The following is a 17517-nucleotide window of genomic DNA, read 5'->3' as shown; positions in this document are numbered from 1 at the left end:
GAGTTTGTAGGGGCCTTGTAGTTCCCTACAATGAGCACAGCAAAAAGCTACTGTGTAGTGTGAGCAACTTCTCGAGCATAATGAAGTAGTGTAACATCATCCAGTTAAATATTTAAAGGTTATTGTAAGATTAATAGTCAAACAATAGAAAGGCAAGTAGCCAGGGGAAGTATGGTTATTTCTTCTTTATGCCTCTGAGTGTAGCCCTGAATTTCCTTGTATAATTCATAGCTATAAATGAAAAGCTCAGCAAAAAAATATTATTTTTAATCTGAAAAGATGGCTTTTAACCAGAGGAGGCAAAATAATGATGCCTACGGCTTCCTGTGTGCACTGAACAAAAAGCTCTGTTGTGTTCTGAATTCAGCTTCTTTAGAAAAGGAGTTTAATGTGTCAGACTCTATCTGTAAGAGTGCTGTACATTATTATTTACTTATCTGTGATCTCAGTTGTGTCTCTCTACTTTCAAATTGCTTGGCCTTGAAACCGTGTGAAAAAGCAGCAGCCTTCTAACTCAGTAAGATGCAGAGAGTGAAGAGCCGAATAAAGGTTCTCTGTGATTTGATATGGACATCAATATCAATTGGTATTTGATAATGACATCACCAAAGCTGTGAAACAATACTTGGTTCTGACAGAATGGGAACTGACTTGTATAGTTTTCCTGCTTTCTTTATGTGGCTTTTTGGTCCTGACCAAAGATAATTTTGTCTTCCTATTTTTTCCCTATGTTCTTTGTGCAGCTCTTCCTGTCCTAGTAATAGGCATGAGTTAAAATGGAATTGTGAAAATATACAGCAAAGGCAATTAAGGATTTACAAGAAATCTCTGGCTATTCCCTGATTTCCATACAAACTACCCTTGTAAGAGTTGAGTTCTTAGCTGCCATCACTGTGGAGTAGACCACAGAGGAAATATCTTGCTGCTACCTCTGTTTGCCCCAGCATGGCATTAGTTCTGAAAACCTATACGTGGTCTTCCTTCTAGTTTCAGCAGTTTGTCTTTGTTCTAGACATACAATGTGTTGGACCATTTCCCCCAAAGAAAGTTGAACAAATTTAAGTGTGACACTCCAGAATCCTATGCCATTTAGCTATTCTGGATCCTCTTAGGTCTAGTTGGAAAGCATTTTTTGTTGGTTTTTGTTTAAAACACCAAAATCCTCCCAAAGGAGATGTTATTTCTTAAACTTGCCTTTCTTTGTATGTCTGTTAAAAATCTTCAAACTAAATCAAACTAAGTCAGACTATCTGTAGAGAGAAAGAGGATTGCTATAATTACATGAAAGGATTTCTCAGTTAAACCTATTACTTTTGAAAAGGGAGACATGAAAGCTGCTGTAGAATAAAATGTAAATCCATTAAAAGATGATTGTGGTTTTAAAATCACATATTTTAAATAAAAAAGACCAACCTCATATACTTGGGAAATTACATAGTGGGTGAAGAAGAGTACAAATGTTAATTCAACTTAAGCTAATTCCCCATGGGCCAATGTTCACAATTAGTAAATAATCAAATTGTTTACTGGCTGAAGGGTTCACCAAAAGACTGATTTTGACATTACTCCTGCAGACAAATTTTTTAATTTAGAATCACTGATACTCCTATGGAAGTCAGCTCCTGCATTCCCCTAGGTTGGGAACAGAAATTACATTATAAGACATGCATTTAAGTCAAAGAAACTTTTATTCTTGAAGTTAAAACCTTGAGACATACTGTTCTATAAAATTATTCATCAAATGTCTTCATAGAAATAATTAGCTATTGTTGTTGAATTATTCAGTGCTTAGATGAACAAATTCATTTGATGAAATCTTTCCCATTCATAACTAATTTACAAGCATGAACAGGAGTTCAGCTGATGTAGATCTTTCATAAACAGATTGTTTGCCAGTAATTACTAAAATGCCTTTGAATGCTGAGACCAAAGAAATTTTTTGAAGCTATCTTACCTTCTATTTGTGATTCTTCTTGTTCTGTGTATCTATTATTTCTGTAGTTCTATTGCATTTAAACCTGTGAAGACTCTGGCAGTGATAACCATGGGGGGGGGGGGGGGGATAGATGAATTTATCCGAATTTCATTTGTTTTGTGACTAGTTTCTAACTTTGATTACACTGAAAATGTTATGGGAGCATTTAGTAAATTCCAGTACGTGAAGGGAGCCTACAGGGAAGACAGAGACTGTTTACAGGGGCAAGTAATGACAGAACAAGGGCAAATGGCTTCAGACTAAGAGAGTCGGTTCAGATGAGGTACCAGGAGGAAATTCTTTTCTGTGAGGGTGGTGAGGCACTGGAACAGTTTGTCCAGAGAGGTTGTGGGTGTCCCATCCCTGGAAGTGATCACCGTGAGGTTGGAAGGAGCTCTGAGCAATCTGGTCTAGAGGAAGGTGTCCCTGTCCACAGCAGGGGGTTGTAATGAGACAGTCTTTAAGGTCCCTTACAACCCAAACCATTCTGTGGTCCTGTGTAAACTAAGCCCATTTAATTAAACTTCAGATGTGTAACTGTTTTGCTTTTCAAATGCCATCATGCTTTTCTAACATTTCTGGGCAGCTTTTACTGGTTTATCCTTAAGATAGTTTTCGCAAAACATTTATGGGCCAGGCTATTTGTAGAGAGCCCTCACTGAACTGATCATAATGATGGCAAAAAACACTTGTTAAACTAACAACAAATGAAAGGAGAAACTGGGTAGTCTATAATATTGGAAATAATCAGTGATTCTGATTTTATCCCTGGGTATGGTGATCAAGTATTTTCTGTTTCAGAATCCACAGCAATGCAACCTAATCTCTTCCAATTTTCGGCATCTAAAATGCAGCTCAGTGCAGAGAGATTTCCATCAACTGGGAGTAGGCAGGGAATGACAGAATAAGCTTGAGCCACAGCAAATTCTATACCTAAAATGCCTGGAGGACTAAGGATGGAAGATTTCATTAGACTTAAATGCACTAATGAAATGGATTAATGTAGTTACTCTGAATCTCTTCCACCAGATTCTGTGACAAGGAATGTTTTTCAGGGCCTGAATGGAAAAAAATACTTCAGCTCACATGCAAAACACATGATTGAAAACCGATGCATTAAAGATAAAGCTCAAATCTAAATAACGATTACTGCCAAAAGCTTCAGGCCAACCAACTTCAGTCTTCTTTCTTAATACTTTACCCTGTCCCAAGTCAGAAATTTAAGATGACTGCAGAGAATTTAAATAGGTTTAAAAACTGAGCCTGACTTCAAATCAGTATTAGGTTTACTGAGAAATGGGCATTTTGTAAAAGATGTTATAAATCTGTGGCTCTCTCCAACTGTGTTTTTGTTCCTGTTGGACTCATTCTGAACAGAGAGCATTGACCTTCAGGCTCTGATAATATCAGTGTCCATGTGTGTTGGGAGGTCTGTGCCAGACATCACAGTCCTCATAATGAAATGTTCTGCACATGAACAAAAAGGCAAGTGTTAGAAATAGGAAATCAGCACTACCTTTCCTCTGCCCTGTTGCTTTAATATTTCTGTTAACACAAAACCAATATGTAGAACACCTTCCTGAGATGAAAAGGGGAACAAACTTCTAATGGAATTACTACGGGTTTGATATAAACTTTAGCAGCTTTGTAAGGGCAATTAATATTTCTGATTAATAATTGCTTTTCCTTTATGATTCTTTATCAAAATAAATCTGTTTCAGAAAGGGGAATAATCTTGTAAAGTTTAATTTTAAAAAAAGGTTTTATTTGTTTTGAATCATAGAGCAACTGAACCATGCACCTGCTTAGTTCCTTTTTCATAAAGCCACACAGTTTTGGCAACTAAAAAGTTTTAGCCTTTGTCCCAGAACATTCTTCTGGGCTGGCCCTGCATGTCCCCTGGCAGGAAGAAGGCAGGTGGGTCCTGACTGAGCAGTGGCATTCCCAGTGAGTGTGGGACTGGGGAAGGAGCCACAGCTTCAGAAACCTACTGATGCTTTGGCCGATTGTGTGGGGAAAGTGAACAATATGAAGTCAAATGAACAGAAGTCTGAATTACAACAGTTCAGAGCATTTATTAACGTGTAATAACTTTCCAACCAAATGGAAATGTCAGTTGAATTACGTAAAGTATTTCATCATGCTTGTTTTCCAATTTAAGTGAAATTCCAGTTCAGATTTCTAATGGACTGGTGATGAGATCAGATTTCCTCCAAGTGACTGGTTGTAGCTTAAGTATCTTAACAACTAAAGGAGGCAGGAAAAACTAAGGATTTCTGGTCATTTAATGCTGCCAGGCTTTTTTTTTTTAATGTGGGTGCTCAATCCATTGTATTTTGTTGCCAGGTTTTTTCATCCTCATTTCTTATGCTTTGAATAGTGCCTGAATCCATGACAGGTTGTTTTTCAGTGCATGTACAAAGCAGTCCTAGTTCATACCTGCAAATAATGTAGGTTTCTATGAATCTGTTGGCCGTATTACAACGAGGACGGTCTTCTGTTGTTGAATTGTTACATTCTTCTTCATCCTTCTGGATTTCTAAGGGTTGTAACAAAGTTGTAGATTCCTTGATGGCTTCAGGGCCTAATTCTTTGAGTTTAAATCCATGAGAAATGTCACATAGCATGTGCTGTATTCAAGGTGATCTTGATGTTCTCTTCATATTGAGAAAGGAAATTACTGGTAGCCAGTGAAAGCTATTGGTGGTTTTTCATCAGAAGGGTGCAGGCTGGGAAAGTTGTCCAGTATCAGAAATAATAACTAGCTTGATTTTAAAGGCATTCTGTGTATATTACTTTTTAAGATAACATGCTGCTGGTTATTAGAATCAGTCAAACAGTGTTTGGCAAGTTCCTTCATATGTCAGTTGTGATATTAATGGGTATGGTGTTGATCAGGCTCAAAGCCTGATAAATGCTTAGGGGAGGAAGATAGCTTTGTTGCCAAAAGAGCAGAAGGCTTGCTGACCCTGTTGCTAATGCATTTATCCAACAAGCTTTCCCCCAAAGTCAGGCAAAGCTAAACATCTGAAAATGAGGGACTGCAGTTGCGTGAGAGCTTTGCTCACACAGCTACACTGCAGCAGAAAGGCTCTCTGGAGGTGCCCAGCAGTCCCTGGAGACCCTTTCTAGGCTGCCATCAGCGAATCACTGTGCCTCTCCAAAGGGCAGGGGAGGGACACAGCAGCAAGGTGAGGTGCTGTGCTCTGGCAGCACACTCAGGTGAGGTCATTTCCAGCCACACTCCTAAAAAAACCGAGGTATTCATAGAGGTGGGCGCGGTAACACATCAAGCACCTTTCTGACGTCTGAGCGTGCTCCCTGTGCCCAGAGGCTGCAGACAGCCCCTCTGTAACCAAAATTCAGAGATGTCACAAGTGGCTGAACAAACAAATATCACCAGTTAATGGTTAAGCCCTCAATTTACTAAAGCGTTTGTTACCAGTTTGCCAAAGAGATCAAACAACCGTGAATCACAGCCTTGGCTACTAATTAAATCCTTTATTCCCTTCTCTCATCGCAGAAGCATTTAATCTTGGGGAATCAGGACAGCCTGTTGTGCAGAATTGCATTTTTCAGCATAAGCAGAAACAAGCTTACTGTAAGGCTTCCTACTGGAGCTGGAAATGGGAAGGATTAAAAGGAGAATATTAACTTTTCCTCCTGGCATGGTAGTTCATGTTAGCACTGAAAAATGATTGATGGTGAATAGCTGCATTGGAAAATCATTTTGGTCATGTAGCTTTGTTATTTCACTGAATAGCAAATACCATTTTTATTATCTGCCTGCCTTGCTTATAGATGGGACTTGTCCTGTAGATAGAGAATGAGGGATTTGGTGTGCTCTACTGGTGACTGGCTGTCCCAAAGAAAAATGTTTTACTCAGAAATAATGGACTGTGAAGAACACCCCAGAGGAAATGAGGCATAAACCAAAATACTACAAGCAGTTTTATGGCAATTCAAATATATTTCTATTTGTCAAAAGATGTTTTTGTGTGCTTTTATGTATAGGATGTATAGCTGCATGATATCATACCTTTGATATTTACTAGAAAATTAAACAGTGTTTACCTTTTTGGCTCCCATCTCTGTGAAGCAGAACTTAAAAGCCCAAACACTTTATTTCCTTTGGGTTTGGGGGAAGTCATCCAAGTGCTTAGCAGCAGAATGATGCAGCACAGGCTCACAGAACAGGGGTGCCCTGAACCAGCACTAGGTCCACTGGGAACTGATCCAAACACGCAGCCATTCCAGGCAGGAGGAGCAAATTTCCATTTTTGTAACTTGAACCATGATGTTGCCGTCCGATCTGTGGGAGCAGGGGCCTGGAGACAGTGGCTCTAAGACACCTCAGGAAGGTGTTAAGAGGGAAAAAGCTTCCTATGCAGATCTAACTGCAGGCTTGGTGCATAATTATTGAGGTACAGATGGTTTTATATAAATACACTTAGGGGTAGCCATCTGTAGACCCGCAGAGGAAAGCTCTATGGTATTAGCTTGAAAAATAATGCATTTTATGCTGTTTCTGGAGAAAGTAATCTTTTCTGTCATTGCTAGACCTGAACAATTTCTATAATGGAGCCCACCTGAGAGGGAATAGCTAAAAATAGGAAACGATGGCTTTGTTTTGGTTCTGCTTTTGACTTTGCAGAATGTTTTCTTACTAAAAAGTGTGAGTTTTCAGAAGAGGAACACCCCAGCTACACCTCTTCAGAGGACAGACATCCACCATTTGCACATACAGAACTTTTATTTACTGAGGGAGATCTATCCCGAGGAAACACCTAAATACTCACAAAAATTCCAGATTATATTTAGCTGCAGAGGCTTGGGTGATACCATGCTGTAACATGCTAAAGACCCAAACTTGCACAAACTTTTATATCACTTAAAATAATTCTTTTATGGAACTTCTATGACTTCTCCATCCCTTAGTGAGTATGAATGCTGTCATGTTCAGTATGGAGAAAAAGCACTGCAAGGTGACATCTCAATATGCCATTCTATCTGGAATACTAATAAGAAGTTTATAAAGATAAAATATCTGGAACACCTAACTGCTTTTGCAGCTGTTCCCCAGAGCCATCACTAGAAGTGTGTTTGGGATGAGAGTTAGAAACATTAGATGTTCATGCACTTAAAAAGGAAATAAAGATGGTGCTGTAATGTCATTCAAGTAAATCTTGGTAAGAGTAATAGAATGAGCAATCTGAATAATTGGCCTAATGTTTGATATTATATTTTAATGTTAAGAAGAAAATGCGTCTTTTTTGGAAGCTTTGAAAAATTTGAAATAACTGTTGGTTTTAAGGCACTGTTTGAAAAATCATGTCAGGTTCTTTGAAAGTCTGTAATTTAAAAGCACAATGAGCAAATTATTTTCTCTTTATTCTATTGTCAGATCATATGCATATGCACAAAGAGGGGCATATATTTTTTAAAGACCTGTCAGAATTTTTGTTATTATATTAAGCTACAGTTCCATTTGGGGATAAATATGTATGTAGATGTTACATCCAGAAACTACTAGATTATTTGGATTGTTTGTTTAGCAGTCAACAAATCAAAGATCTTTCAAGTGTTTGTATTTCAATAATTCTTTGTGAAAAAAAAAACATCTAAGTGAAGAAACATGTTGTATAGAAATTGTGGAGTGAACACCTCAAAAACCCAAACAAACCAAAAAAGTCCTAAAAACTGGAGTGATTGTATAAAAGCTGTTCATGGCTGGATATGCAGGAACTTGAGAGTTTGGGGTTTTTTTGTGGAAATGAAGCTGGGAGGGATGCATGGAGGTTTGCTTAGACACAGAAGGAGGTTATGTGGACACCTCTTTTAGCTGTGACATGGGTGCAAACCTAGCATGGGTCACATAAAACCCTGGATTTTCAGAGCATTCTTGAAAGGTGAGGAGGGTCAGCAGAACGGTGTGCTGTGCTGAATCACAGCTACTTACACTGCACATTGATGTTTTGGGGAAGGGTTTTCTGCAGCCTGCTGTATTTCTTGTCTGGATGGAGATGCTCTTTCCCCCCTGACCCTCCTGGTTTTTCCCACAGGCTGCGGGAGCACCACCGCGCTGCCATCAAGGTGATTCGGAGGATGCAGTATTTTGTGGCAAAAAAAAAGTTCCAGGTGAGTTGTGAATAGAAAGCTCCTTTTCTAAATAAACCCTTTTGTTCACCTGATTCATTGTCTCTTTTAGAAACTTAAGAGAGACTAACACAATTCATTTCAGTAATGGTGATCTACACCCACTATTCTCTCCCTCCTTCAGTAGGGCGGTTGTTTCGCAGCAGGTTAGTCAGCTATGGATGCACTGGAAATAGGCTAAACTCTTGAAATGCAGTCTGAATTAAAATGTTATTTTCTGCTAATGGACTTGACCCTTAGCCCTCTGTTATCGCTGTCTCTTTCTGGCAGTGCAAACATTCTCGTATGTCTCCATTAATTCTGAGCTGTGTGCTGCTTTCATGCCCAGTCAGTAGGATTAGAGATTAAAATACTACCTCAGCCTTGTTTCTGTCCCTTACTCAATGATAATGAAGTCCTGATAAGAAACCAAGGTGAAAATTTGTTAGTGTACTGGAGGGTTTCTCATTTCTTCTCCTTTCTCCCCTCTGCATAGTAGAAGACCTCCTTCCCAGTTATTGAGATACTGATTCTTTTTCCTCCTCTGGCCCTCACTGATACATTTCCCATGTGCCACTTCACTTACTGTGCTCTTGTGATGTCATAAGCATTTAACAGTAGCTAATGTACCTTGTTTCCTGGTCTGAATAAAAAATTCTGACTGCCAACTTTCTAAAAATCTGTTTCATTAATCCAGTAAAAACACATGTCAACAGCCTTCAGCTTGATTTAAACCAGGTGAATGTATATATAGGTAATAAATATATTACCTTGCTTAAAATCAATCAATAAGGGATAATCTCTAGAGGACAGTCTTCACAACTGAAAATGCAAAGGATGAGAGTGGCTTAACTGCCTACATCTATTTTTTAGCTATTGTTGCTTCTCATAAACCAGAAAGCTATCCCACCTTTAATCTAGATCCTCCAAAAAGGCAGAGTGTATTTTCTTTTTTAAATTTGAAGGCTACAAAATTTAAGAACAAAAAGATCATGATGATGATGAGGATGATGATTATGACTAGCAGTCCAATATATCTATCTGTAAGGCAAAGTTTGCTGCTGTTACAATCCCACAATTCTGATTTCCTTGTAAAATTCAGAAGCACTTCATTAATTCTTTAGCAAATTTCTACTTTGAATATTTTAATTTTAATAATAAGCTAATTTATGGCTAAGGTTGCCTGAGCTTGTCAGAAAATTGGTTTAGTTATGTATAATGTATTCAGATCAGTACCATTTAGGCTGAAACGTCCCATGTCCCGAGTTTTCTTGAAGAGAGGGCTTTCAAAAAGTTTGTGCTAGCACATTTCACCCTTTATTATCATTATTAGACTAAAATTAAGAAAGGCACAGTCTCAACTACTTGAAGATAATATTCATAGTCATTTTGTTGAGAAGTTTTTTAGCATTTGCTGGTCAGCACTTTAAATTGGGCAAGAGATGTGGCCCAGTCCAGTGATGTGTCTGCTGTCGTGTGAATAATTGCCTAAATGTGGCCAGTTCCATTAAAATCGAATTTATTTTCATTCTAAAACTTGATTGTGATCCTTTGCTCCATGGTAATTACTGAATCATTGCCCTCATAAATTTAGATCATAAAATATTTGCCATGGTATTAACTAAACTGCGTAGTAACAAGAAATCCACACGTTGTAGTTCTACCTCCCAAGTGGTATTTGTCAGAAACAGATTTTGAAAATGCCTGAGCACTGTGTGCAACATTATCCACCTGGCAAATAAACGAGACTCCCCTGCGGCAGATGATTTGATAGAAGCTGAAAAAGCATTTGACTGAATAGAATGGGACTATTCAGTTCATACTTGAGACTTGTTTGTGCTCAGTATCTCAGTTGCTAATCTGGCTTCTCAGTTGTACTCTCACTTTTGCATCTGCAAAAGGCTCAGTCCTGGCCATCTACAAAATCCCTGGGCAGGGTTGTCTCCCATCTCTCCTCAGCAGTCTTCTTCCTTCCTCAAGGATCCATATTAGCTGCTACAAAAGAACTAAAAATGTCATTTGGCTGAAGTGGGATGGATCTACTCCTGTGTACAAGTAATATGCTGCTGTTTCTTCAGAAGCAGAATCTCCAGTAGGAAAGGAGGGGAATATCTGATATTTCTCCATAAGTTCTGAATATAAGGTCATGATCAAGCTTAGAAATTTGGAGAGCACGAAAGGTACAGTTTTCCAAAGCACCCAAGTAACTTGATGCACAAAGTCACCTTGAAATTCAAGCCCCGAGATGATTTTGAAAATCTCTCCTGTAATTAGGCGATAACCACTGTCATTATTCTTTCATCAAAAGTTGTAAATCTGTTCTATGCATATAAAATAATCATAATAAATTAAATTGTTTTAGCATGTGCCAAGTAATGACTGTACTGTTCCTAATAAGCTGAATAATGTAATGTCCAAAAATAAGGTAAAGCAGAAGATGCATTTTAAAAATATATCTTTTGGCATTTTAGAGTTCTGTACAGCTGATTTTTAGTAGGTGTTTTCTTTCTAAGCTTTACAATTATGTAAAAAATAAGTTCCAAAAAAGAAAATTCAGATATTTTCTTCCTGTAACTGTTAAAAAAAATCACAACCCAATTTCATCTGAAGTCCATTGGGCAATTCATGCTTAAAATTAGCTGGAACACTAAGGAAGGCCAGCACTTTAAAGGAGTATGTTTTAGAGATGCCTCTGAACCTTTTAGTAGGACAGCATAGGAAGAAGAAGAGGAAGAGGAAAATTTTGCAAAATAGATCCCAGCATGAACTCAGCATGGTTCTTAAACTATACCAGCTGTTTGCAGGACACACCTGTAGGCCTAAATTTGACTAGATATATTTTTTGAAGTGCTCAGTTAATAACAGGGGGTGATGGCATCAGAAGGACAGAAGCCACTTAGAAAGCAAAGCCTTCCTGTTTAAATCTCAATAAATAAATAAAAGAAATAAAGGAAGGATAAACAGGGATGCAAAGATTTTCAAAAGACATGAAAAGCAAGTCTTTGTGAAGTATCATTTCCTCTTTAAAAAGAAGGAGAGAAATTTAGGCTAAATTTAAAGTCAAGGTTTAAATATAGTCCTTAGGAGGATGCCCGTGTATAACCCATGAACCCAGCATGATATTATAAAGAATTAATACCTTTTTTATGGATGTGTTTATGTTCTTGTAAAGTCTGTAGGACTGTTTCAAATTCTATACAAATGATCACGTTCAACACAAGTAAGTCCTGTGCATCAGTGAAGATTAATGACTTATGGTTAAGGAAGGATTTTATTGATTATAGGGAAAGCAGGCTTAGAAATGAATGCTTTTCTAGACTTTGTTCACCCTACCTACCAAAAATTAATTTTATATATTAGTTGTAAAGCAGATGTTTTTGACACAATATAATGTTACAAAGGAATTTCGGAAAAAAATTAATTTCCATACTCAGTTATCCCATTAGCTTGATTTATGAGTAAATAACCTTGTGTTTTCCAACCATTAATGTTTCTAGAAGTCTTAAAAGTAATGTACATAGATGCAACCGTGATACCCGTCAGATACAGAGACCATGAACTGGTTCTGATTTCCCATTTTCATTTTGAAAACTTCTTAAATTTTCTTTCCATGTAAATTCTTCCAATTGAGTAAATTAATTTCCTTCTAAAATAGCTTTTTAACTTGTGGAATAATTTTTACCATGGCAAATATTCTATACATAGCATAAATTAAAAATACAGGTTGCAGTTCTACCAATGACATAACTGTTGCCTGATTTGTTACAATTTCCCTGGAAAATCTTACATTTATAGTCTTGTAGTTCATCATACTATGTGATTCATATGAATTATGTGTGTAATCTTTTCTAATCTCCATACTGGACTGCACTAAACTGTGTATTTCAGTGTCCTGTGCTTCACAGGGTGTTTTGCCCATTTTATTTGATGTTACCTGGCTGCATTTCCCAGAAATTCCCCTTTCCTGGATTCCCCTTTCCCAGGTCTGCCTCCCTGCCCATGCAGTTACTAGGGAACAACAGCCACAGCCAGTGGTGCACATTTAATGTCTGGCATTGGATTTTGTGCCTTTTAAAAACTGTCATTTATGATGGAGGAAATTCTAAGGCATTTAAAAAGAGTTTTGCCATGAGTTTTGCTTAATTAGTAGAGGACCAAATGTAAGGAAAGAAGCAATTAAGAAGGCTGTGGGACTGGCTTCTGCTTTTGTCTATTCCATACTAATCTGCTGCCTGCTGCAGTTTTTTTATATGGTCAACAGCAAGAGTATTTTCTTATAGAAGATCAGCTTTCAATATGAAGCAGTTACAGAAAAATTAGTACTGACTTAAATACCCAGACTTACTCAGAAGTTTAGCCTCATTAATATATTTACTCCAGGTTTTAAATTCTTGTTTTAAAGAGAGAGAGGCAGCCCTGTAAATGAAAAACAGGCGGGGAAGTATTTACGCTACTGTCAGACTCCTGTGTCAGAGGATGAGGATGGTAGGAGAAAGCTCTGCATCTTTATTCTTACTGAACACCTTTTCTGAACCTGCAGTTTTCAAACTTGCAGATTTCTCTTTTGCTTGTTTATAGTACAAAAAGAATCCAAGAATTTTTTTTTCATTAATATTATCATGTTTACAGTTCTAGTCCATGGAAAGATTTACAGGATTACAAGATTTATGCCATGGCAGAATCATATTTCTTTCTTTGTGGATGTTAGTTATGATTTATGTGTGTGTAAGCAGTTGGGATGCTTGGGAATTCTTCTGTGCTCCTTGGTTAGATTAAAGTACTTCCCAGTCCTGCTTAGCCTCCCACCAGAGAGGGTCTCACATTCACCCAAGGCTTGCAGTTGAGGTGGGGAATCTGGGAGACTGAAATATACTTTGTTTGATGAAGTGATGTTACTAAAGGAGTCATTCCTGAAATGTGGGAACTGCTTCCCAGGCAGGTGCAGGGGACTGCATGAGGATGCCACAGTCTCCACAGCTTGTTTTTGTATGGTATCCTACTTTCCTTTGGCTTAGGAAAAAAACAGTATTTATGGCATGGAGTTTAGGAAATCCTGAAGTTTGGGAAGTAAGATAAAGTAGAGCAGAGACATCGGCTTTTGAAGTACAAGTGACAAAATACTTCTGAGACTTCAAAAGAGATCCAAATTCTGGTATCTTAGAAGCTACCACTGAAAACTCTTTTCCTTGTTCTCAAACAATGCTAGAAAAGAGAAGTTGTAACTCAATGTTACCAAGGTTTTTACAAAACCTTGAAAATGATCTGCAGTGTTTCCATAAACAGCATAACAAATGAGTCAGAAATCATAGAAAAATTTGGGTTGGGAGGGACCTTCAAAGGTCATCTGGTACAAACCTCCTGACATGAGCAAGGACATCTTCATGCAGTCAGCTTGTTCAGGGTTCCTCCCAGCCTGACCTTGAATGTTTCCAGGGATGGGGCATCGAAAACTTCTCTGGGCGACCCATTTAAGTGTCTCACTACCCTCACACTTAAGAATTTCTTCCTAATAGCTAATCTAAACCTGCCCTCTTTCAGCTTGAAGCCATTTCCCCCTCGTCCTGTCACTACAGGCCCTTGTAAAAATCTTTCCCCATCTTTTAAAAGCCCCCTTCAAATACTGAAAGGCTCCAATGAGGTGTCCCTGTAGCCTTCTCTTCTTTAGGTTCTCTTGAACAACACAGCTGTCTCACCCTGTCTATAGCAGAGGTGCTTCAGCCCTCTGATTATCTTTGTGGCCTCCTTTGGACTTGTTCTAACAGGTCCATGTCTTTCCTGTGCTGGGAACACCAGTTCTGGCACTGATAGAACTCTAGATTCTAGATGTAGGATTAAGATACCTTTAATTTGTTCCTACCCTTCAACATGTTCATTAACTTGCTTCCCAGTCAGTCTTGCAGGTAAATACTATTGCATTTATCTTGATACTAGTGCCTCTGTACTACACAAAAGTTGTTTTATGAATAGTAGGTCAGATGAAGTCTTTCCCATGTATGAGGTGTAAGTTCCAGACACAGGGCATTTCTTGCACCAGCGTTTCCCAGCAGTTTTGAAAGCTCAGCCAGTCTTTCTGGAAGAGGAAATCAGTCATGCACCTTCCTCTAGGACTGTGTTTTAACTTCCCATGGTAAGGCCTGAACTGTGAACCCCAGCTGCTGACTGAGAACGGGGGTTTGTGCATGTTCAAGACCCAATATTTTTCAGTGGCCAAGGAATATGAACCTGATTTCCAGAAGGAATTAGAGTGAGCACAGGCTTCTGAACCAAGTGCTCGATAAACTCTTTTTAGCTCCAAGTCCTTTTGAGCTCCACTTTGGTGGATTATCTCTTGGAAGGCATACAGACCTGTGGTAACAAAAAGGTGGATGAAATGAGAACTGTCAGAATTACTCCACCAAAAATGTGTGATCATGGCAACAATCAAAATAACTCGCATATTTACGCAGTGCTAAAAGAACTTACTGTTTACTCTTCAAAAACATCTACATTGCCACAGACGTTATGTCCATCCTTGTCACTTAAGGGCCTGTTTTTTGTCTCTTCTTTTACAGCAAGCCAGAAAGCCCTACGATGTCCGAGATGTTATTGAGCAGTACTCTCAGGGCCACCTCAACCTGATGGTGCGAATCAAGGAGCTGCAGAGGAGGTATGTCAGTGAAGCCCCTCTTGGTACCCATGAACAGCAGCAGGAGGATGTTTGTGAATTAGGGGCACATGTTTAAAAAAATGCCAGGGTTGTGCCATGTTGGCAGGATTGTGCACAATTAGGGAATATAAAATGGCATTTGTGTAAAGTTTTCTTTTCACACAGGGAGGAAAAGGCAAAATGCTTAAAAATCTGATGATTGGGACTTAGATGTATTACCTCAGTCCCTGCTAGCTGTGACTATAGACTGCAATCCTTATATCACAGGGGCTGTTCTACACCTGGAGAGTGCAATACTGTCACCTGCTCTCATAGAATTGCCCCTAAGAGCCAATTAAGAGATGACAGATGCAAAAAGAAAGCTGAAGAATAACAAGGAAAAGACAAATCAATGCTGAGCACATGGAAAATGGGCATGGTAAAACTTTACAGTGGTTCAAGAAGCTGTAGAGCAATCTAATTCAAATTCCATTTTGCTACTAAATTTTTTATTTCAAGCTACTCTTAGCATAGAGCAACTGCTTCACTCACAGGACAAACCAAAATTATTTGAACTTCACTTTGCTTGTTTGTGAAGAGACCTCCCTGCTCCAGCTAGAGAGGGTGAAGGTGCAGGTCCAGACTGATAAAAACTAAAAATGTTTCTTTTTGTTTTATAGGTTGGACCAGTCCATAGGAAAGCCATCTCTTTTTATCTCCGTCTCAGGTAAGTCAATACAAAGAATGTGTCTAAAATTAATCTGATGAACATATATTTAATGGAAAATACTTGCTCAAGTAATTTTCATTTTATTGCCAGTCTTCTAAACCATGCCAAGTGGTTGTGCTCCGAAGATTAAGCATTAGCAATTATATTTAGTCATCAACACTTTTAAATTAGGGTTGTTCTTATTTAGATTCTTAAAGGACCTACTTTCACTGAAGTCTTCAAAATATTGCCTCTAGTCTTTCTGAGACTCACCATATATTCAATAAATTGGTGTGCTAAGAACAGAGTTCCTATGAAGTTTGTAATATTCACATAGATCTTTGATAGCATTGAAAAGACACTGGAAATGGAGCACAAAGGACTACATTTGTTTGTGACAAGTCTGACTAATGAAAACTCTCTGTTTTTGTCATTTGCAAACTCATCTTTCTGTATAGTTTATAGTGGGGGGAAAAGATAGAATGTTACCAAATGTGTTATTCAACTTGGCTGTAGAGTCCTTTGCATAGTGGCAGATTGTTTTTAAGTGGCAACTAAAACATTAACTAAATTGGGAACATTTTTGCTGTCCGTGGTTAAAGCATAAAACTAAGATTAAAAATGCCTTACACTCAGGGCTATTAAAAGCCCTGGCGTGGGCCAATGCTATAAAAAGAAACAGAAAACTACTTTTAAGGAATGGATCTATTGGCCTGGTAAGGGTGTTCAGTTATGCGGTGTTGGTGGGCTAGTTAAACACACCCTGTTGTGGTTTGCTGCTATTTTGTTATACCACCATATATTAATTTGAAAGTGTTTCTTGTTCCACAGAGAAAAGCAAAGATCGAGGAAATAACACAGTTGGTGCCAGGCTGAACAGAGTGGAGGACAAGGTAAGGCTCAGTTGAACTGGCAGTGAATGAGGACATGGTTTGTGATTGAACAGTGCTTGTTTCATAGGATGTGAAGGAAAATTCAACTTAAAATAGAGTTGAATGCCTGGCTTTTCCAGGTGATGGAGTCTAATTTTTGTCACAGATTGCATTTTTGGTTCTCATCACTTTAACAGAATAAGGAAAGAAACCTGAATTTAATTGATTTCAGTCACTTTTGGGACTCACTTGGGTATTTTATTTTTAATTGCATATATTACATATGTCTCAGTGCTTTACTTCCTTCCTCCAAAATAGATAAAAGGCTCTGTTCCTTTAATAACTCAGTATATTATGGCCCCCAAGATTTGCCTTTGATCTTTGCTCTGTTGTTTACATAAGTCCACCTACAATTCCTTAGAGAGGGAAATAGCAAACCTTGTTCCATCCTGGTTTTCATTCCTTATGGTAAGTGGAGTTTCTCCTTCCAAGTGACATGAATCCAAAAAAATCAGACTTGTTGTATAATTACAGCAGTTAAGTGCATTGTAAGCCTTTATTTCAATGCTGGCCGTGCTTGAGAAAATAGATGACAGGTAGAGGTTCATTGTCATGGTAGAGGTTGTGTCATTTTTAGAAAATACAGGTTTTCCTATGCTGGTATTTAGGAAAGAAAGGAAGAGTTAAGAAAAATATTTTGAATCTTTTACTGATCTCTTAGAGTGATTTGGTGAGGTAGTGAAAACATTTCTTTACTTTAGAGTTATTTCACTCATGTATTGGACCTTAGTATCTGTTCTTTAGTTGTTAAGACTGAAACTTTTTCCTGAGGAAAAAAACTTTCAGTGTTTCTTCCACTACTGGAAGTATGTGGTAACCTCATGAAGGTTTTGTTCTGAAGAAATATCAGCAAATATTCTGCAAACCAAAAGAGTTGTGAGCAGCACATCCCAAGGACTACAAACCAGCACCCTGATCTGCATTGATTCACTTGTGACATGCCTGTTCCTTACACACTTCTTCTGCATTACTTTAGTAAACTTGAATGACAGTACTCAGAACTGCACTTCACTCTCCTGGAAATAATGGTGTTTTAAAGGAAACTGGTTTCTTTTGGTATATGGGGGACACAGGGGAAGAGTTGAAGAGAGGAAAGTAGAATGTATTTAGTGCAAAAAAGAATCACTGTGCTGTGCTCCCT

The 17517-nt window shown here is 38.2% G+C and overlaps 1 protein-coding gene across 1 annotated transcript in view; it reads left to right on the top strand.

The window, feature by feature from the left end:
• KCNQ1 (potassium voltage-gated channel subfamily Q member 1) overlaps positions 1 to 17517 on the top strand; it is a 330334-nt gene that overhangs the window by 212718 nt on the left and 100099 nt on the right. Inside the window, exons 14-17 of the mRNA XM_059474699.1 lie at positions 8038 to 8113; positions 14662 to 14756; positions 15416 to 15462; positions 16276 to 16337. Of these exons, the coding sequence (XP_059330682.1) occupies positions 8038 to 8113; positions 14662 to 14756; positions 15416 to 15462; positions 16276 to 16337 (280 nt within the window). The remainder of the gene's footprint in view (positions 1 to 8037; positions 8114 to 14661; positions 14757 to 15415; positions 15463 to 16275; positions 16338 to 17517) is intronic.

This window comes from Ammospiza nelsoni, chromosome 6 (genome assembly GCF_027579445.1).
Source record: "Ammospiza nelsoni isolate bAmmNel1 chromosome 6, bAmmNel1.pri, whole genome shotgun sequence".
In the NCBI taxonomy this organism is placed as follows: Eukaryota; Metazoa; Chordata; class Aves; order Passeriformes; family Passerellidae; genus Ammospiza; species Ammospiza nelsoni.
This window is presented reverse-complemented; position numbering and strand designations above follow the sequence as displayed.